The sequence below is a fragment of the Anomalospiza imberbis genome, chromosome 21, assembly GCF_031753505.1.
Source record: "Anomalospiza imberbis isolate Cuckoo-Finch-1a 21T00152 chromosome 21, ASM3175350v1, whole genome shotgun sequence".
Classification (NCBI taxonomy): domain Eukaryota; kingdom Metazoa; phylum Chordata; class Aves; order Passeriformes; family Viduidae; genus Anomalospiza; species Anomalospiza imberbis.
This window is the reverse complement of record NC_089701.1, coordinates 4,294,027-4,315,167: the sequence shown is the minus strand read 5'-3', so window position 1 is coordinate 4,315,167 and position 21,141 is coordinate 4,294,027. Positions and strand designations below refer to the sequence as shown.

The 21,141-nt window shown below is 51.9% G+C and overlaps 1 protein-coding gene and 1 long non-coding RNA gene across 5 annotated transcripts in view; one reads left to right on the top strand and one right to left on the bottom strand.

Annotated features, from left to right (window-relative positions):
• Positions 1 to 226: 226 nt before the first annotated feature.
• The window catches only part of NTNG2 (netrin G2), a 46,199-nt gene continuing 25,284 nt past the window's right edge, over positions 227 to 21,141 (top strand). The window contains exons 1-2 of one of the 4 annotated variants that reach the window (XM_068211193.1): positions 227 to 766; positions 3,291 to 4,389. In XM_068211193.1, the coding sequence (XP_068067294.1) occupies positions 4,177 to 4,389 (213 nt within the window). In that variant the 5' untranslated portion in view covers positions 227 to 766; positions 3,291 to 4,176. Of the gene's footprint in view, positions 767 to 2,385; positions 2,571 to 3,290; positions 4,390 to 21,141 lie in introns of those variants that run through there. The other 3 variants (XM_068211190.1, XM_068211189.1, XM_068211191.1) reach the window with 3 other exon arrangements.
• Positions 18,674 to 20,482, bottom strand: LOC137486285 (uncharacterized). The gene is made up of 2 exons (XR_011005658.1): positions 20,098 to 20,482; positions 18,674 to 18,985 (listed from the first exon to the last, which is right to left on the bottom strand). It is a non-coding gene; the product is annotated as an uncharacterized lncRNA (long non-coding RNA).

The following is a 21,141-nucleotide window of genomic DNA, read 5'->3' as shown; positions in this document are numbered from 1 at the left end:
TATTAATTCCAACCACCCCCTCTTCCCCCAACACACACGCACGCAGCCTCATTTACAGCATCTTCACCAGCAGAAGCCTCCCCAAAATATTCAGGGCACACCAAGCGAGGACTTACACGTGTGGGGAAACCCTCGTGACTAGAGATTTTTTTTTTTCTCTCTCTCTCTCTCTCTTGCAAACATGAGCTCATGATTTTATTTTTTTTTTTTAAAGCCCTTAAAGGAAAAAAAAAAAAATAAAAGCGAAGCCCCGAGGAGCGGCATTCCCGGCTGCCGTTATCCAGCCGGGGGCGGCGGGACGGCGCGGATGCTGCACCAGGGGCAGCGGGGCCGCCGGGGCTGAAGGCTCCCGCTCGCAGCCTCCTCTTCCTCGGGTGGTTTTTCCCTCCCTCCTCCTCCTCCCCCCCTGCATTTCCTCCTGCACCTTTAAGAAGCCCATTGCCGCCGGTGGGATGGTGTGTGCTAAAGCTGCACAGAGGAAGTTACGCAGCCGGGATCAGGCACGGAGATAAAAGCTCCGATTGTGATTGAAAGTGAGAGCAAAAGGGATTTCAGCCTCGGCATTAACTTGCGAGGGGAGCCGGGATTGCACAAAGCTCCCCCGGCCATCTGCCCTTGGGGGCCGGCGGCGCAGCGCCTGCCCGCCGCGCTGGGCAGGGCTGGGCAGGGCAGGGCAGGGCAGGGCTGGCGGGTGTGTTTTGGGGGTTCCCCCGGCCCCGAAGTTCGCTGCTCCGCCGGGAGCCCCGCGCCGCAGAGCTCCCTCCCGGTAAGGACGCGCAGCGCCGGGGATGGGGGGAAAGCGGGGGCGGAGGGGGGGCGGGCAGCGGCGGCATCTGCCCCAGCCCCGAACGCTGCGTGTCCCCCCGCGCCTCCCGAGTTCTTCCCACGCTTTCCTGGGGTGTCCCGCTCTCTGTCCCCCTCCCCGGAACATCCCCGTCTCCCCGCCGCGGGATGGGGTTTATTTTCCCACTTCGGAGTTAGGGAAGCCGGGGGGGTTCCCCCAGCCCAGGGCGCTGGCTCCCCCCGCTCCGCCGATTCCCTCCCCAGTCCGCGCAGCCCCCCCAAAGTCTTTTAGTGTAAAAGAAAGCGGGGAGGATGGGGCGGAGCGGGAGCGGCATCGGGTTTTGCCGGGAACCGCGAATCCATCGGGGAGAGCGGCGGGATGCGAGTGGGATTTCCAGGTTTGCAGCTGGGAGCCGCGCAGCGCTATCGCGGGGTGCGGGCTCCCGTCCCCCCGCGCTGTCCCCAGCCTCGCGCTCCAGGGCGCGGGGAAGGGATGCTCAGCGTGGGAAAGAGGAGAACAACTCCCGCTCCGTGAGCGCGGGGGGAGAGCGGAGAGTTCATGGCGAGAGCAACACTTCTGAGAGAAAATTAAAAACTCCTTCATTGAGTTTACTTTCTGCTCTTAATCCGAGAGCGGCTCAGTTGTTGCTCAGCGTTGTCCCTTTATTTCAATAGGGTGTTAATCCAATAATAAGAAAAAAACCCGGAGCCAGCTATGTCAAGACACAATCTAATTTTGTGTTTTTAATACTCTGGCTATCAGTCCCCAGTGAGTGCTGAGTACTCTTCAAAGAGAACAAACAGCATTGATTCTATTTGTTCCCATGAACTGCAGTTTCTTAATAATATCAGGTGAAGATTTATTTTCTAAGAACTAAACTAAATCAAGCAGGGTGAAACCTTTAATTTGGGGAGCCTCTCTGCCCCGTTTGCAGTATGTTGGCTCATTCCAGAGCAACACTCCAGCTATTTCTGCAAAGGGACTGGACTGGCTAAGTGGGTGTTGAGCCGCAGACTTCACCCCAAACCCGCTTGCCTGGCTAATAGACTGACAGAAAATACATTTTTCCCAGCAAATTTTCACTTCCCTGGGAGTCTGTGACATTTAGCCAGCATAACAAGACACTAATAGATATTATAGATCCTTTCTACCTGGGTTTTTCCCTGACAGCCATTCAAGTGCAAGATATAATTGTTGAGGCTGTGAAAATAGATCCATAAACTTAACAGCACTGGAGTCCTCATTAAAAGTACCCTGCTTGTTTTCTACACAATACCAGAGTCTCTCACTCTCCGCTGCTATCAGGCACTTGGCAGTGACCAGTTTGATGTAATAATTAGGAACTGACTTGTTATAACTGAAAAGACAGCTCTGATGTAAGTAGGACTTATAAACACTGTGTCACACTGGCTTATTATTTTTACTACATTTACTCATAATATAAAAATAGCAGTCTATTCTTTTTCTGGGAGTTTATTCAGGTCCAACGCAGCTATAACAGGCTCTTCATTGAGAGCTGGCAATGAAGCATGAGGGACAGCTTCTCTTTTCTGAACTCATTCATCTCAATCAGCAATCTTTCAAACAAAAAAGGGGGGAAAGGGAGATGGTAGCAGAGCGGTGTGAAGCCCCCAAACACGGATCAATGCATCTGTTAACCCGGAGTTCCTGAGCTTTAGTAACTGAGCTTCATGAGAAAGGAAATGCTAAGCACGCTGTTGAAGCAGATATGCCTCAATTGTGAAAGAAAAGTTGGGGAAAGAAATAGAAAGGGAATTATCCAAAGGTAAATTTCTGTTCTGGATATGTGCCTCCCACCTTCTCAGGTGAGATCTCCCTCCTGAATCTAATACTGAGAGAGGGTTTGACTTTTTCCCCCTCCCTGCTTTGGTTCTTTGTCATTTTGTTTTGTAATTACTTACAATTTTTATAGCTCTACTGGAAAGACAACAAAATTGCAGAAATGTTGTTCTAACCTGAAATGAATACTGGGAAGGTCATTGCTCTTTGTATTAGGTGAACCTAAATGTTATTAGGACTTTAAATTGTTTTTTATTAAATGTTATTGTTCAGATAAATCATATGTGGGGATGCTGGACAATGTATCTGTCTCCCCAGCTGTCTTATTTATTTGCTTATCTTTTTAGGACTATCAATTTGTCTGTCTGTCCCTTCTCTGTCTGCATATTCCCCATCTCCTAATGACCCATAGCTTCTTCTTGATATTATTTGAAGACCCATTAGAGCTCCTGTTGTCCAGCTGCTGTTGCAAAGCAGATACCTTAAATTGGGCAGCGCTCCTTCCCTTCTCCCAGACAGCAGAAAAGCCATAAGCATCTTACTATGGATTGCTTTTTATTAAAGTTGTATATCTCCCTGTTACAAAAACCTGTCTGGTGGCTTGGCAAGCCCAGCTGAGGGCTCTGCCTTCTGAGGGACCCCTGTTTTTTCTTGCTCCAACTGTCCCCCCTTGCTCCCACCTAATCTGTCTTCCAATTTCTTGCAGGTCCCTCCTGCTGATGAGCTCTGCCTTTGCCCTGGCCATGAAAAAGAGGGGAGATCTCAGGTAGCCCCATGGATTGCAGCTGAAGGCTTTGGGAACTTGGTGCTCCGTTGCCAAAAGGCAGAATTGGGCAGGAATCCTCACCACCACCACAGGACTCAGCGGGAGAAGCCAAGGCCAGCCCTGCCCCAGTCACCCCAGTGACCACCCAGCACCTGCTGGGACCACCAGGGATCTGGGCACCCGACCTGCTCATGCTGACACAACCGTCCTTTGGGAAAAAGGAATTTTAGCTCCAAGCAGTCTCTCTTGTCAGAGTGGTACTGATGACCAGATGCTCTATTTATTTTATGTGCTAATGTTCTAACACCCCAATAATTAAGGCAGACACAGTTTAAGGCACTTTCCACAGCGACGCATTTGGAGCAGACCAGAAGGTTGAGGAAAACCTGATCCAGCACCATCTCACGGCCTCTCCAATTTACTCCTATCAAATTTCATCAGCAACTCAGAACTTGATCTTTGTATTGATTGACTGGAGTCACCTCTAGATATTTTCATGCTGATTTGGAAGACCTTTCGTACAATAAAAAGGGGAAAAATGAGGTTAAGGAAGACTTTTGACCACTGATCAACAACTCTGGCCAAAACTTTCCCAATCAAGTGAATTGCAAAGTTGGCTTCTGTGCCAAAAGGAACTTTCCACGTCCAGATACAGCGTGCAGAGTGGGACCATCCCTGTTACTGTCTGGATCCCCTTCGACTGGAGCATTTTTAGATGAGGAGTTTCCATGCTGATCCCGAGAGCCACCCCTAGCCCAGTAGCTGCCTTCCTCGGGACTCTTGGCACTGCCCTCGCCCAGGGATCCCGCGCTTGGCCGCAGCTGCCATGCTCTACCTGGCTGCTCTCCTCGTGCACTGCGTCCCCCTGGCCATGGGACAGTATGACATTTGCAAGTCCTGGGTGACCACGGACGATGGCCCGTCATGGGAGTTTTACGCTTGCCAGCCCAAGGCCATGCGGATGAAGGATTACGTGACCGTGCGGGTGGACCCGGCAGGAATCACTTGTGGGGACCCTCCAGAGAGGTTCTGCACCCATGTAAGTGTTTCCTCCCTTATTTGCTGGCTTAGAACGGGCTCTGCTGGTGGCTGGAGGCAGTGTCCAGCCCAGGTGCCACTGGAAGGATGTTCTGGGTCAGGGTGGCCACGGTGGCCGCTGCCTGGAGCTGTCAGTGTGCAGAGCAGGGAGAGAGCACCCTGCCCATCCTGGGGCTGTGCCAGTCCTGCAGCAGGGATGGGGCTGGCATGCTGAGGGGAGGGCGAGGAGGAGTCAGGGAGGGCTGAGCAAGTCCTGGATTTTGGAAAAGCTCTGCCCCTGCAAGCACACAGCCTGAGCGGCTCCTCTACTTGCTGAAGTGTGGGGTGTGCTCGCCAGTCCCATCCCAAAGGGCTGCTCCAGCACTGCTGGGATTTTATAGCATGTGGGCAGATGGTCTCAGTTTGAGGCAGCATGAAGGGCAGGGCAGGGGAGTTTGGACCCTGCACACCCACAGCCACAAACTTCACTAAAGCGCCTGAAAATGTGGTTCTCCCACTCTTCAAGCCTCCACATGAAAGGGCTCTGTGGACAGACATTTGCCCTTGAAGTTAAAATCTTTAACTTATTTTCTCTTAAATATTAATCATTGCATTTCATTCTGTGCACCACAAAGCTCAGCAGGAACATTTGATTTATAATTCACAAGGCTTTACATTGTTAAAGAGTTCATGGGTCAAAGCAAAGAGCAAAACAGTAATGCCCCCTCCCAAAGGTCCCCCAGGAGTGGTCCAGGCACACATTTAAGGGACAGACACCAAGCCAGCCCATGCTGGCAGGGTTTCCACTAGGCTGAGTTTCCACTGACACGAGGAGTGTCTTCTAAAAGAGTGTGTTATTCTTTTATTATAATGAGAAGGGGAGTTCTCCCTCCAAATCAGTGCAGGGAGTCCCATTTTCTATTGCCAGTGCTACCCCATGCCTCACTTTGCCACCCTGGGCCCAGCCAGTCAGGACACCTCTTGAAAATCCAAGAGAAAAATGCTCCTGTGACACCAAGGGGGGGGCAAACATTTATGATCATCAGAACATGCTGCCAGTAGTTACCCAGTCCCCTCCAGCCTGAGGGCTCTCATTAGTACCAGGGAAGACATTTCCACTAATTCCAGATAAGTAGCAGCTTTTCCTTTTAAAAGATCGTTTGAAAAGAAAGATTAAGTCCAAGGTTGCAAATAAAACCGTTAACTATTGATGGGTCAGTCTGTATTTCCATTTATCTGACTGACTGCAGGAGGATTAAAAGGAGAACACCAGATTGCTTCCCACTACACTCACTGCAGCTCTTTGCAAACCCTCTCTGGTTAAGGCTGCTCCAGACTTCAGCTCCACTGACCTCCAAGGAAGCAAAAGACACAAACTGCAATCAGCTCCCTGCATCTCTTGATTCAGTCAATACTGAGCTGAAATCTTTCTATTCTGGGCACCAGCAGTATTTCCTTGTAGCGTACGCCTGCCATGTGCTGTAACACTTGCAAACACCGTGTACAGCCGTGAATGAGAGCTACACAAATGCAAAACATGGATTTGCCTTCCTGTCCCTGCCTCACCCCAGCCTGGCTTGGCTCTTGCCTCCCAAAAAAGAAAGCAGCACTCACGGCAATGTCCCTGAGCAATTCCCTGGTGAAGAATCGAGCTAAGAACAGGAATAATAAACTACAAGGTATTTTTTTGAGTTTTTTGGGATGGGTTTGTGAAATACCACTGTATTCATGGCCCTTTCCCCCCCATCTTACACCAGTGCTGTTCTTTCCAGAGGACTAAAGAGTTATAAAAGCAAAGCAGAGGAGGAGCAGCCAGGCTGAGGTGAGCAAGGAGCCCACCCGGCACCCAGTGCACAGAGTAGGGGGTGGCTGCAGGAGAGACCCAGGCTCCAGTCCAGCCTTAGGACTGGAGTGGTGTGGGCTGGAGGCCATCAAGGAACATTTTCACTGCCTCTGTTACCAAGAACGACACGTGGCCACTTACTGCTGAGCATCCCCTTATGGTCAGTGGAAAGTGGACTCAGCAAGAAATGGCCCTTCCATCGCCGGTGCTGGGTGGTGACTTGACACCTATCGACGTGCAGGGAGAGGGAGCGGGGCCGCAGAGGATGTGAGCCGACTTCTGCTCCCCTTGCACTAAGGAAGTGCTGGGCAAAAATCGATGTCTCTGCCCACGGATCGTTACAGCCTCCGAGCCCCGGGGAGCGGAGGGCCAGCAGCTCACACAAACCCAGGGCAGCTGCTCGCTGCCAACCTGCTCAGGTGCCTTTTGGTGTCCTGTTATCCTTTCTCTTCAGGTTTTTAATTATTTCCTTGTAACAGGTGGGTTCTCAAAGGAGCCTGGCTTTCCAGCAGAGAAGTTCTTACGGTGACTGTATTGCTTTCTTAGGTGTCTTTCAAAACAGCAGGGGACTGTCCGTGCAGTTAAACTCACGTTATTCAGAATTAAGCGCAGCCCAGCGGGGCTCCTGCCCTGCTCAGACAGCTGCAATCAAAACTAAAGACACACAAACACCCCTCCGTGCTCAAGGCAGCCAGACAGGGATGAGCTGCTCCATATCCCCGTGCAGGGCAGGCCAGGAGCAGAGTCCTGGTGGCAGTCAGGACCTTGTCAGACAGCGAGCGTGTCCTGCGAGGCTGCACAGCCCACGGGATCACACACTGCCCTGCCACAGCTCCAGCAGTGCTCACAAGACTTCTGCACCAGGAGGCTTCAAGAGATGGCAGGAATTATTTGGAGGACCGTCCTTTGTGTTTTATAGCAATTCTGGTCACATCTGGCTGCTTCCTTCTGATTGGGAAGCGTTTTGCTGCTTATTAAAGTCAAGGGTTTTGCTTTTTCCACAGTTTCTGAACCTGTTCCTATTCATGCCAATGCCTTGCTGGCAGGGTCACCTGAAAAATGAATTGTACTTTGCCTCCTGGCAGGGCAGGGGGAATGGTGGGAGCAGGAAGACGGATGGATAAGTAAATAAAAGCCTGAATGAAACTGAAAGTGTGACTGTAAACTAATAGGGAACAGATCTTTTAAACCAAGGGTGTCGAGGGAGGGGTGAGACCTCAAAGATCACAGGCAGGGCATGGCACAGAGCAGCTGAATGTGGATTTCAAAGGAGAGGGGTTTGCAGGGCAGGCCCAGCTGGGAAATGGCCACGCTGCACATCCCCATGGGGCACAGGGGAGATGTGGTGTTCCTTCACCTTCCCACCCTCGTGGGCAGCAGGAGGAGGAGGGTGGCACAGCTGGCAGGCTGCTCCCAGGTGTTGAGACACTCTGAGATGCTGAAGCATTTCTTCGATACCGAGCAGGGACCTTTGGGAGTTTCCTTTTCAAGCATCAGCACTTTGCACACAGGATGAAAATCGCTCAGGTTTTGTGGGGAATTCACCAACGGGCTGTGCAGTGGGGAGCAAGCAAACACCAAAGCCCAGCCCCAGCTCCTTGCAGCTCAAGGGGTTTTCAAATCATTCCAGCAGAAACAAAGAGAGGTGTCCATAACAGACGGTCATTCTGGGATGGTTTTGCTGCTCCTTGACATCCCAGTGAGAGCACAGGGAACCCACCTTGCTGCAGGAATGGGAGTTTTTTCTCCCCCTCAGAGGTGTCAAGACAGTATTTCTTGTTCTGACAACACTCTTTGATGCAGGGCCGAGCTCTCAGCCCGTATTGATGGGTCAGGGGTATTTTTATTTGGCGTCAGCATTGTTTCATCAGCTAATAGAGCTTGTTGACTTTGGCACGGGTACATGAAAGGAAAAGGCTTTATTTATTCATTACACATGCAGCCAAATTGGATGTTTAGTTTAATTCTTAGCTAAACTTTTCTGAATGACATGTGGTTATAAGGCTTGTACTAAAGGACTGTTTCTCCTGTGGACTGGGTGCTAAAATTGGAAAAAGCAGACAAACCTTTGGGCTAAGAAACCCTCTTCCCTGCATTTTTAGCCCATCTCATACAACTCTTCTCATCTGTATCTTTGTACACCTGTTTAGGTGCAAACAAGGAATTGTGGATTTAGGGATGATTAAAAGCCAAAAGATTTTAAAATAAGAAGGGAAAAGCCAAAGTTTTTTAAGTAAGAAGGAAAAAAATAATTGCTTCAGCAATGCTCTTCCAAAAGCATTTTAAGGGTGCAGCATGTTTTGGTGGTTAAAGGATGGATTCATCCCTTCTGGCACCCTGAGCAGAGACCCACAGCCCTTTCCCAGCCCACCAGAGTTCTGCCTTGTTTTGAGGAGAACCAGGGGGCACAGCACAAGGTATTCTCAGCCTTTTGACTGCCCTAGGGTTCAAGAACATCCTTTTGGCTAAGCAGAGCCTGTATACAAGTCCAATGGAAAATCCTTCCCAAGAAAAGCGGATATTCTCCCTCCTCCTTGAATAAATCAGCACTACCCACTGCTGGTGGCAAACCCCCCTTGGTTGTAGCAGAGGGAGTTGGAACTCCCCTTTGCCCTTCATAGTGGCGCCTGTATGGCCCTGGGGATGATCACTTTGCCTTTATGCCAACATTCAGCAGCACAAGAAATTCACTCTGTGCTGTCAGATCACCTGTACACCCCTGGCAGGGCTGTAGGGATGGAAAGATGTGACTTTCTTTTCACAGCTGCAAAGTGCTAACAGCCCCTCTTCCCCCTGGAAGCCTCCAGTCCCTTAAATTAACACCTGGAAAATGCTCCCCTCTCCTTTGTGGAAAGCCTGGAAAAGACAACTTGCTGCCATTTCGACCCAGAGGAAGATCTCCCATTCCACCCCTTGCACCAGTCGTGGCACTGCTTTTGAGTGTGGGAGAAAGAGCTGGAGCCTTTAGGTTCTGTTCCCACCCTTAATCACTCCTCAGCATCAGGGTTGCTGCAGAGGACACTGTTTGAAGTCAGGATCTGTGGCTCCTTGCCCTTGGGGCCAGACCCTTGGGTTGTACATTATTAGCTGCTCAGCAAATCACACACTGCTCATCTCCTGCCACTGAGGCTACTTCAGAGTGCAGCAGGATCCTGGTGTTTTAAAAGGAAAGGCTTCACAGAAAAAATGAGAGAATACAATTCAGCTTCAAATTAGAGAGTGCTGAGCAAACGGGATTTTCCCTCAACAGCCTGTAACAATTTCCTTAAATGCCCAGTTCGGGATTCATCTTGTTGTAAAGTGGGGATGCTACTCCCCTAACAAGGATCATTTCCAGCTGCTGATGGAAAAGACACAGTGATAAAAACGAAGCTGTCAAGTAGATTTAATTGGTACAGTGAGCAGAAAGTTTTCCCCTACCTTGAAGTATTCAGGAAGAGTAAACTACTTTTAAGAAAAGCTTTGCTCTTCAAAGGGAAGTGTCCAGATGGGAAAAACAGAAGAGAATGGACTGAAGACTTGCTGGCAAGTGTGGCCAGAGCTGGGAGAGCAGTTCTTACAGCAGCCCTTATACTCACAGAGCAGTTCCAGGTACCACAGCTTTCCACAGGCAAATTTTGAAGCCAAAGGTATTCAGGGAAATCCTTCCTATTTATTTATTTTTAAACCTGCATTGTATTCTATAGCATAGATTTGATTTTCCAATAAACTTTAAAAGGATTTCTCCCTACAGAAAATCCTGCCTGAGTGGGAAGAAGTGCTATCCTACCATGCTGTGGTTTCCCTGAGTGAAAGTCCAGTTCTAAGTTTCAGATCTTAGTTTCAGATCCCAAACCACCCTTTTACCATCAGCCTTTTGAGACGTGGAGCTTTGGCTGACCCAGTTACTCAGGCATCTCAACACAGAGCGCAGGTTTCTGTGTTGGAAAACCCCAAAGAGGCTTTTTCCTCCCCAGACCACAGAGCACTGCTGGGTGACCATTTTGGAGATGCCTTTGGGGAGAAGCTACTGCCTGCAAAGCCCTGGCAAACAGCAATTTGGACTTCCAGCCTTCACCCCAGGTAGATGAGCCATTCCCTGCAGCCTCAGACATGTCCCATGAAGCTCCCACTCACCCTCCCTCTTCCAAGCAGGGCTACCAGCACACCCAGAGGGGACAATTGCAGCACTGACCCCGCTCCTGCCCTGCTCCACTGCCCTGCCCCGTTTGGCACCGGTGCCTCTGCACATCTGCTCAGTGCCACCTGCAGCCAGGCTTAGGGGAACCTCTGCCTTTTGGCTCAGGGCTGGATTTCTGCACGGGTCAGCTGTCCCCGGGCAGGCTGCAGCCACAGTGGGGCTGCTGGCCCAGGAGCTCAGTGCTGCAGAGTCACTGGGTTGGGTCTCATCCCCGCTGGCTCCCACCCATGCAGGAGCCTCTCAGGAGCAGCCTTCCCTCTGCTCCCCTCCGTGGAGCAGCTCCAGCACGGTGCCACCACCCCAGCCTCTGCCAAGGTGCTGCACACCCCAGAGCAGTGGGGCCCTGGTGCTGAGCTCCACGGGGATGCTGCCACCACCATGTCCACTCCTGCCTCGACACCTCCATGTCCCAAAGGGAGAATTAGCACAGATTCAACCGGTTTCTACTCCAGCCAAGGGGTTTGTAACTCCCCATCTGCTGGCTGAGTCAGCTGCTTCAGCTCTGTAGTGCTGCCAGTCAGGAGGTTTGGGGAGCCCTGTCTGAGGAGAGGATCACTGTCGGGGTCTCAGGGACAGCCAGGACATGTTTTGGGCTGACGCAACTCAATCCAAACCCCCGACAGGCACCTGCTGAATTGTTCCCCTGACACAGAGCATAAAGCAGCCAAATGCTTTTCCCACAATAGCAAAGGCAGAGCCTTTGATGCAGCAGACAGACACAGGAGCCCTGATCAGTGGCTGGCGTGGGTGCAGGGGTACCCATCACCCAGCTGTGCCCCCTCCACAGAGGCTCTGGGCAACATCTGCACCTCCATTTGAGAAGCCCAGCAGAGCCTCCACTCCCTCCCCTTTCCCACCCCCGGGCTCTGCGTCCTGCCCTCCCCCATTCAAACTATCAGGGCCTCTCTTACAGAATAAATTATTAATAGCGGCGTAGCGAGCCTCTCTGCAAAGGCTGCATGTATTGAGCTTACAAGGCGCACAAGCTTTTAGAGAGCAGGACACTTTTCCTACTTCCTAAGCAATTTCTTAGTCCTGAATCAATAATGCACTCGCAGCCCTGCACACAGGTCGCTGCTGCTGTGCTCCTGCTGCTAGGGGCTCCGGACACAAATACATCTCTGTAGCAAGATGCAAGGGCTAAATAATCTGGCAGAGAAGGGATGGGGCGGAATCCAAGCAGCTTAATTTGTAAACAAGCTTCAGGGAAGTGTCCTGGGAAGAGCAAAGCTTGCAAGTCCACGGTACAGAAAGTCTGAGTTTGGAGACAAGCTAAAAAGCAGTCAATGGGATTAATCTGCCGCTTTTTGAACGCATGCCCACGGCTGCCAGCTGAGGGGTGTCTGGTTTAACCGATCCCAAGCCTCTGATCCCAGGCTCTAGGTCACCCCACAGCCCCCACTGCCAAAGGGGGAGGTTGAGGGGTGCAGCCCCGGCAGGAGGTGGGGGTGGAGGTGAGCCCAGGGCGGCAGGAGAGATGGAGTTAGAGCGGCTCACCGGGGGATTAGCAGTTCACAAAGAAAGAGCTGCTCAAAAATGATTCCACGGGAGGCCGGGCTGCTGCGGGTGATGTGTGTGTATACCCAGCACAGATGAGATTATCTGCTTAGGAGCGGAATTTTCCGGGCGGCGTTAACCCTTGTGCCGCCCCCAAATCGACAGCGTGCTGGGCAGGGGATCCAGAGCTGCTGCCAGGCCCTCCCTGGGCTTTGGAAATGGAAGTGCTGCTTCCCGGCCACTCAGCAAACAGCATGCTTGGGGCTCTTCTTGGAGAGGTCACCCATGGGCTGGGCTGGTTTCAGGCTGGAGGTTGAAATTCCCCGTGTAACCAGATTTTCTGTTTCTGGCTCAGCCAGAGTGGGCGTGAGGGGATTTGTGTCAGTGCAGGAGCGGTGCCGGCTGCGTCGCCAGGGTGGACAGGTGACTTGGGTCACCCTGTGCATGCCGAGCTGCATCTCCCTCTGGATCCTCCCTTTGTGGAAAGGGTGCTTCCTGCCTGGATGTCACCCTTTTGCCAAGTTTGTGTCATTTACAGTGCAAAGACCAGTTCAGACCCTTTTCATGAGGCGCTGCCAGACCACAGGGAGAGTTTCAGAGACAACGTGGGATGAGAGCAGAGATTTCCTTGAGCCTCACGTCAAGGTTGGGTGAGGGAGCCACTACTTTGCCCTGCTGCAGGTGCCTGGGGGAGTTCAGTCCTCAGAAAGCTGAAGCACTCAATGCCTTGTGGAGCCCAGACTTGCTCCTGAATTCCCTCCCTCCCACAATTTTCCCATCTGGAGACAGGACATTGCCCTGCCACCAACCCACCCTGTCTGGCACGATGATGTCTCCCCAGGGCTGGTGGAGAGAAGGGCACAGCGCTGAGCCTGGATGAAATACGAACGAGATGCTTCTCGAATTCAGAGCAGGCTGGAGGGGGAAGGGGAAGAGCAGCCACGAGTAGGGCTTGAATCTCTTCTCTGGCGGAGAGATGGGCCCAAGGGAGCCCGAGAGCCTTGAACGAGCGGTGCTGCTCGGTGAATGAGTATCTGCTTCAGGCCAAAGGGAAGAGGCAAAACAGCAAAATGTCTCGCTGAGTGCGTCCCGGTGTCTCACCCGGAGCCAGCGGGGCCGGTTCTGCTGACTCACGCTCTCCCAAACCCCGCACGCAGGCAAAGCCTGTCCTAACGCCCCGGCCAGGGGTGACCTTGTGCTCGGACAGCCTCGGATCCGGCAGGAAGGGGAAGGAAGCGGAGGAGCAATCAATCCCCCAAACCACGTTCGGGGAGGAGATGGAGGGTGTGACATTCGGCTGAGCCAGAATTAGCAGCAGATCTGTGGAGGGACCCCATTTCCACCCTATTAATAATTCATTCCAGCTCTGCCTTTACCTGCTCATAAACAGCAAACAGCTTGTTAGCGAGGACGGTTTTCTTCCCTTTTGCTGTCTCTGCCTTAATAAGAGCCCCTTGCAGATGGCTGGGGGAGGGAGGGGGCAGGGGAAAGACACATGAGTGAGCAAAACACCCCACCAGCCCTCCCTGAGCTTCGAATCCTATCCCATCCCATCCCAGGCTGCCCTTCCCCTGCAGAGGTGAAGCTGCAAAATAACCCCTCACCAACGCCCAGGTGCCTTGCCAGAACCTTCCAACCCACGTGGGCCACCTCAAAACGCCCCTTTGGAGGGGCACTGGGAAGAGGAGAGTGATGCCTGGAGGATGTGCAGATGAAGGGTTTGCTGGAGCATTCCCAGGTGGTTCTCGGGCTGCAGCTGCTCAGGCAGCCCATGGGAAAACTTTGTTTTCTACCTTAGGAGAAGGTAGAAAACTCCTGTCTTAACTAAAATATAAAGCTTGACCAAAGAGGTATTTTAAAAACAACAACAAAAAAAGCAGAAAACATGGCATCTTGAAGAAAGACTCCCCAGAGTCTCCACAGTCCAATGCTGTGGTGCTGGCCCCATTTGGGACCTCTCCCTGCATCCCAAAGCTGTTCCTGGGATGTTCTCCAGGTTCAAGTCACAGCTGTGCACTGGGGAAAGCCCATGGCCCACTTGGGGGACAGGGAAATCAGTGCAAAAAGAGTGGACCTGGCCAGGCAGATCCCAATGTTCTCCCACCTCCCTCAGAGGAGGGCACAGACCTTCACCTGGGCTCACAGGGAAGGGGATTTGTGGGGTTCTTTGGCATAAGAGGGGCCTCATATTTCTCCTGATCCCTCTCCGTGCTCCCAGCCCTCTCTGCAGTGAGTTATGCCACTTGCCAGCTGTTGGAAATAATCGCTGTAAATTAATTACGGTTGTTTCACCCCTCTGATCCCTCCCAGCCCATGAGTAGAGTGAAAATTAATTGTCAGAGAGTACTTCCAGCTCTCTTAGAGTCCCACCCTGGCCACTGGCAGGTTACGGTTTACGCCCTAAAGCGTGAGATTTAATTACTCACAAATGTTATTTTTGGTCATAAAATCACCGTGTCTTGTCATAAATCCAGATAGAGCAGTTGAACCCTCAGATCAGGAGCAGCAAGAGTGAAAACACCCTGAAATGTCATTAGGACGAGCCTGTGTTTTCTCCTGGGTAAATGCAATTCTGTTTGGGAAGCAGCATCACGTCCTGGAGTGATTCTTGGAAGGAAAGCCAAGGAAGTCTCCCAAAACACACATCACTCAGGGTGACCCTTGTCAGAAATTTGTGTTGCAGAAAATAGGTTGAACTCTGTGTCACTGGGGAGGTTAAGGGCGGTTGGCACTGGAGCTGGGTCAGGCACCTTCCCCGCTCAGCGGGTGATTTCCCTGTGCTGACCGACACCAGAGCAAACCCACAGCAGGGGAACGGAGATCCCTGTGGAGCCCTGGCAGTGAGGAAAGCCGGGGCAGGGGATGGAAGGGAAGTGAAGCCCCGCAGCTCAATCTCAGCGTGAGCTGGGGGCACTCAGCCGAGTGTGAATCAGGAAAGGAAATGTGCTGGGAAGGTCATTTCAGCTCCAGCCCGCAGCCTGTGGAGCCAGTGGATCCAACGTGGTGCTGGACAGGGGAAGGGAGAGGGGAAAAGAAAACTTTGGGAGGAATGTGTTCCAGAGCATCCACAGGACAGTCAGGGATGGGGTGGGCTGGCCGTGGTCCCCTCTGCAGCTTGGGGCCCCCCATGTCCCATGGCCACCAGCCCTCCCTGTGACAGACAGGGAAGGGGAAGCTGCAGGACACCTGGGGTGGCACCGCTCCACGGCGGGGACTTGAGCAGGGCAGGAGGGATCAGGTGCACATGGAGATTTTGCTGATCCCTTTGTTTCTTGCAGGATTCAGAGGAAATTTGATACCAATTTCAGGACTCAGTTGCAGCACGAGGAAACGCGGGGACTTTGTGAACCTCATCTGCTGCCCTTTGAGCAGAAATTCAAAGGCAGCATCGTAGGCGTCCTGAGGGAAGCAGAAGGGCCTTGCGTGTCCCAAGGGAAGCAGAAGGGCCTTGGGATGCTCCTGAGAGCTCCTTAAGCATCACAGCTGGATGGGGTGGGGGCTACAGAGGGAATTGTCCCCTCCTGGGTAGAGGTGGAGGTTCAGACCAAGGTTTCCTTGGTCACAAGCAGTCCCAAGAAGGGGGGAAGGAGGTCCCTGTGCTGTCACCTGCTTTTCCTGGCTCTGCAGACTCCTTGGGGGTCTATCAAACAGCCCCCAGTCCCAACTAGTGCCAGATCTTGCAGGAGAGCCTGGAGACACCCAAGGTCTGAGAGGTCTCTGGTTGGGTTTGGGAGCCAGTTCTTAGAGGAAAAATCCACTCCAGAAGAAAGTACCCAGGAGAAACCCACACAGCAGCACTGATCTTTGTGCTGAAGAAACGCTTTTAACTTTTTCCCCTTAAATAAAAATCTTCCTATAATGCACCAAGGATTTCCACCCCCCACCCCCAACTGAAAAAATTCAAAGTTTTGTTTTCCAAAAGTCATCCAAGCTGATGAGACCTTGTCATTACTCTTATTAGGAGACTGTAATTAAAAACATGTGGTCCTGGGCTGCTCTAGGTTTTGGCAGAGGCCTTGGCTTAAACACAATTCCATCAAGAAGAAGAGATCCCCAAAAGCAAAGGAAGCTCAGGACAGTTCTCAAGACACTTTTAAATAAATTATTTCAGGTATGAGCTGTGATCAAGCATCCTTGGCTGAGCAGTACAAACTCTCACATCATCTACTCATTTTCCCTTGCTCAAATCTTGTTGGGTTTTTTCCCCTTTAATATTATTATTATTATTAATATTATTATTATTTTTCTTCACTGTGCAGCTAGTGGTTGCAATTGCTTTCCAGCTTCCCTTTGGCATGGAGATCTAAAAGCTGCAATCTTATTTCTGTGCAGCTTTCACCATTCACAACAGATGTCTAGTTTAAAATATTCAACAGCCTAATGATTAATCAAGCAATTGCACCTACAAAAATATATAATTTTATGCTATGAGGCTTTAAAATGGTATTATCTGCTAAGGAAAAAAAAAAAGCAACTTTTGTGCTCATTAAGAGCCCTAAAAACATCTGGGCTTTGTAAAGCTGAGGCCTTTTGTTGTGGCTGGGTTCCCCCATTCCCGCCCTTCCCAGCAAGGTGGGGAGCATCTTCTCTGCAGCATCCTGGACTCCTGTCATCCTGCTTTGTCAGACCAATATCTTGTTTCTTAAGAAATCCTCCTCCTCCAGGAGCAAGTCTCTGCTGTCACCTTCAGAAAGTCCCTTTTGCAGCATTTCTGCCCAGAACTGACTCCAGGCACCAAGAGGAGGCAAAACCCAAGGGCTGGGTCAGCAGGCACCGGGGCTGGGACACATTTGCAGCTCAGGGACTGGGCTCATGGGAACCTCCTGAAGGCACCTGGATCAGGGCAACCTCCAGCATCACTCCAGGCTGGGGATGAAGCACTGAGAGCAGCCCTAGCAAGGAGGATTCAGAGCCCCAGGATCTGAAGAGGGTCTACAGGAAAGATGGGGAGGGCTCTTTATTATGAATTGTAGTGTTAGGACAAGGGATAATGGCTTTAAACTAAAAGAGAGCAGATTCAGATTAGCTGTAGGGAAGAAAACTTTTATAAAGAGTGTGATAAAATACTGGCATAGTAAAACCTCAAAGGTGATGGATGTCTCATCTGTGGAAACATTCAAGGTCAGGTTGGATGGGGCTTTGAGCAGCCTGACCGAGCTCAAGATGTCCTTGCCCATGGCAGGGGGTTGGACTAGATGACATTTAAAGGTCCCTTCCAACCCAAACCATTCCATGATTTGGCTCACAGAGGCACAACCTTACCATGATGCCATTTTTTAGGACACCGTGTCCTCAACGAGGCTCTCACAGTTTGTCCCCTGGAGATTTGCCCTTTTGGACTGAGCTGGGGCTAAGCAAGGCTGCAAAAACCCCAAAAAGTACACAACCAGACGAGCTGGAGAGCCTGAAACCTGCAATGTCTAGTTGCTGTGAGGACACTCACGACTGATTTAATAGCATGAGACTCAAAGTGAACTGGTTTATTTTAAGCTCACTGAGACCAAGTTTGCCTGGCTAATGCATCCTGACTTTTAGATTGAAGACTTGAATATCTCGAGACTTTGGACAGATTCTTTGGAGGACACACGGCTTGGAGGAGGAAACCAGATTCAAAAATAATACCTGGAATTGTTTCAATAGTGCTATATCTGATCTTACCAGGACCAAGGGAGCAGCCAAAATGTGGCCATCTGTTTCCGCTCCCCCCTGCCCTCCTGGCTGACTCCAAACCACCCCCCCCAGCAGAAAAGGCATCCAGCATCCCACAGAGGAAGGACAATTCAATAAACCTAACCCCAAAAAGGAACACTTCATTTTAGCAGAGGAAGCTGTAGTGATGTGACTCACTCGGTGGCTTTTGAGGCTCTCCCCCACCTTGTCACTTGGAGGTTATTTTTGTGTTTGCCCTGTTACAACCACGCACCTCTTGAGCCATTTGCCCCACCCCCACCCAGAGCATCCGGGTGGTTAAAGAGATCTTTGGGGGTGCTGCCTGCTGAGCTGAGCACGGTCCCAGGCTGGGAAACACGGGATCCAGCAGGGATTGTGCACCTCCATTCCTTGGGATGAGCATATGGCAGACAGGAAGGGTTTTCACTCCTCTTCTCCCTGCTCCTGACCCTGCCAGGGACGTGCCTGGCCAGCCCTGTTCCTCCAGACGGGACATGGGGAGGGGGATCATGCTTGATCAGACTCGGTTGCTTCCCTCACTGCTCCAGGGAAATCTGTCCCGCCTCCCATCCTGGCCAGCCTTTTGTCTGGGTAATGTTTCCTTAGTGGGGTTTCATCACAGAGCCCTTTGCTGGTTGCATTTGGCCACTCCAAAGAAAGCATTGATAGGAGCATCATCCTCAGCCCTGGAGGTGGCCACTGTGGCCATGCTGGGGACAGCTCAAGTGGCAAATAAATACTCGGTGAGATTCACCTCACACCAGCTCAAGGGCTGTGCCTGCTGCACACAAGGGAAGGAAGGCTCGTGGCAAGAGCTCTGAGACACAGACTCTGCTCAGACAGAGCCACTGAGCAGCAGGGCAGGTTTGTCAGAGAGCTTCCTGCTGCCATCCCAAGCCAATTCTCCACCTGCTGCACCCTCCTTCAGACAAGTGGCAGGAATGGACCTCTGGGATGGTCTTTTCAGGACTGTCATATTAAGCCATCTGTATGGCCACACTGACAGGAGGACCATACTGCAACACAATATGTTGCCTCAGCACAGGAAGCACACTCAGAGCCCCCAGCACTTCAGCTGAGGGGGATTTTTCTGCCTTTTCCCTCAGCCACCACTGCAAAGCTGTGCTGAGAGGCAGCTCCATCCCCCAGCAGGAAGCTGTGTCTCATTAGCAGAGGTAAACAATTCCTCTGAACGTGAGGAGTCAGGAGAGCATATTAAATATGTCAATAGCTCAGGGTTTTTTAATCCCTACTCCAGAACAGCTTGTTGTGGCAGGAGAGGGCCCCCCAGCGCGGCTCAGAGCCCCAGCACAGCCCAGCTGGCATCTCCCCCTCTTTGAGGGAGTTGTGGGGTGCCCTCACCCCTCGACCTCACTCACCCAAGCAAGCCTGAGCACTCCACTGATTTCCCTTGTTCAGTTATCACAGCTACAAACAAACAAACAAACAAACAACCCAGCTATTTGATTTTAAAACATCAACCCAAGCATGCTGCAGGGTGGGCTCAGCAGCTCCAGCCCCAGCCCTTCCTTCCAGCACACACAGAGGTGGCACAAGCCACACATGGCCCAGGCTGAGGCTGCGACAGAGGAACAAACCCCAGCACGGCATTTGCAGCCTCACTGCCAGGCAGGGGTGTGTCAGAGCAAGACTGGGTTGAAAACAGTTTGAGTTTTGACCTGTTTTATCCTGTGCTGCTTTCCCTGGCAGCCTCGTGCACACCAACACAAACACAATGTGTGCTGTATTTACAGGAGTCCCCTCGTGTCCCCAGGGCTGCCTCCCCTGCACAGGAGCCTGGCTCTCACCTACAGATCAGCCACTCACTGCTTTGTTTTCCCCCGTGCTCACAGAGCAGCCTCCTGCCTTATTTACACTGTGCTGCTCCTGACACAGAATTCTTTGTGTCCTCAGGAGTTTTTCAGGGCTCCTGGGTGCTGTGGCGTCCACTGACTTTGCAAACAGCCGCTTGCCTTCAGTGCACATCTCTGAGCTCTGAGGAGGCACCAAAGGCCCATTTTACAGACATGGAGTGGAGAAGCTCTAAGTAGTTTCCAAGACTTTTGGTTGCCTGGCTGGAGGTGGCAAAGCCCAGATTTTCCAAAGCACGTTGTGTTACTCAGAGATTTCCATGTTCAAAGCACAGCCCCACTTTGCAGCCGAGAGCATCCTCTTGTACCAGCCAGATCCCCTCCTCTGCTGTGCCTGGGTGTGCCCAGAGCACCCTAAAAGCAGCTCACAGGCACTCAGACTCCAGCAGTTCCCTAGGTCAAAGCCAGCCATGGATACAGGAGCAGCCTCTTCCCACACCTGCAGCAGCCCGAGACACACCCAGCCTGCTCAGATCCAGCCCTGCAGCTCATTTTTTGGAGCCTCCAGGTACCAGTATCAGCTCCCCACACCCTGGCACAGCCCTTGCACTGCAGGAAATCCCCAGGCCAGGCAGGAACAGTCGGATCGCACACACAGCACCCCCCCGTGTCTCCCAACCACACACGGAGCACCCACAAACCAAAGCACAGCACCCAGCTCGGCCTTACCTTGAAAGCTGCTGTGCCCAGGAGAGCCAGACCTCACACCCCAGCAGCCTCCTCACCTCCAGCCAGCCACTCTGAGCAGCTCCAGCTGCTTTATCACCTCCTCCTCTGCCAGGTGCCTCTGCCTTCCTGAGCAGGGTCCCACAGCAGCAGAGCCCGCTGTCATACCAGTCCCTCTCCTTCCCGACTCCTTTGGATTTTGATTCTGAGAGAGAGGCAAAGTGACAGCAAAGAGATGCTTCATATGCAAAAAAAGGATTTGCAGTGTGTTGCAGAGTTTTTTGTGGTCTGTACCCAGTAGAACACAGCCCTGCACAATCCCCAGGGCAGGGGTGACCCACATGCTCACTCCTGCAGGCAGAGGCTGCAGGGCAGTGATGCTGGGCTTCAACAAGTGTATGGGTGAGCAATAAATGCATTGGCACAGCTGCCCACCCCCAAAACTCAACATGTGGTGTGTGACCTTGACACTGTGTCCTAGTGCAGCTCAGCACATGTGGGTGTGGAGGTTAAAGAGATCTTTTGTCCCTGCAAAACACACCAGCCTGGCTGTGCACTGGCACTTGTGGGCAGAATGGGATGGCTGGATGTTCTCTCCCACTGCTCAGGCCTGGAGGCAGTGGACATTGTCACCTGGATGGGATGAGCCATCCTTCCCACCCCATTCCCTCTGGGCAGGAGCACAAATCTCTGCTCTCTCTGCTACTGCTCACTTCTGTCCCAGCTTGGAGCTGGAGAAATTGGGTTTCTCTCCTCTAGCTGTGCTCAGAGGCACTGGGGGGATGGTGTGTCCCAGCCTTTTCTGAATCAGGAGGCAGGGGTGTGCTTGGAGGGTTTTAGCCATTCAGTTCCTCCAAGGCAGCAGGGATGAGCACAGCTTTCTACTGTAGGCTTGTAAATCGGCCAAGCTTAACCCAGGTTTCTCAGAGACCATCTCAGGGAAGGAGCTTTCTATGAAAATCACCCCGTGCCAAATTGAAAAGCCCTTTCCCAAAGGGCCTTTCAAAGGAAACAGCTCAGCCGTTCTCACAGCTGAGGCAAAGCCAC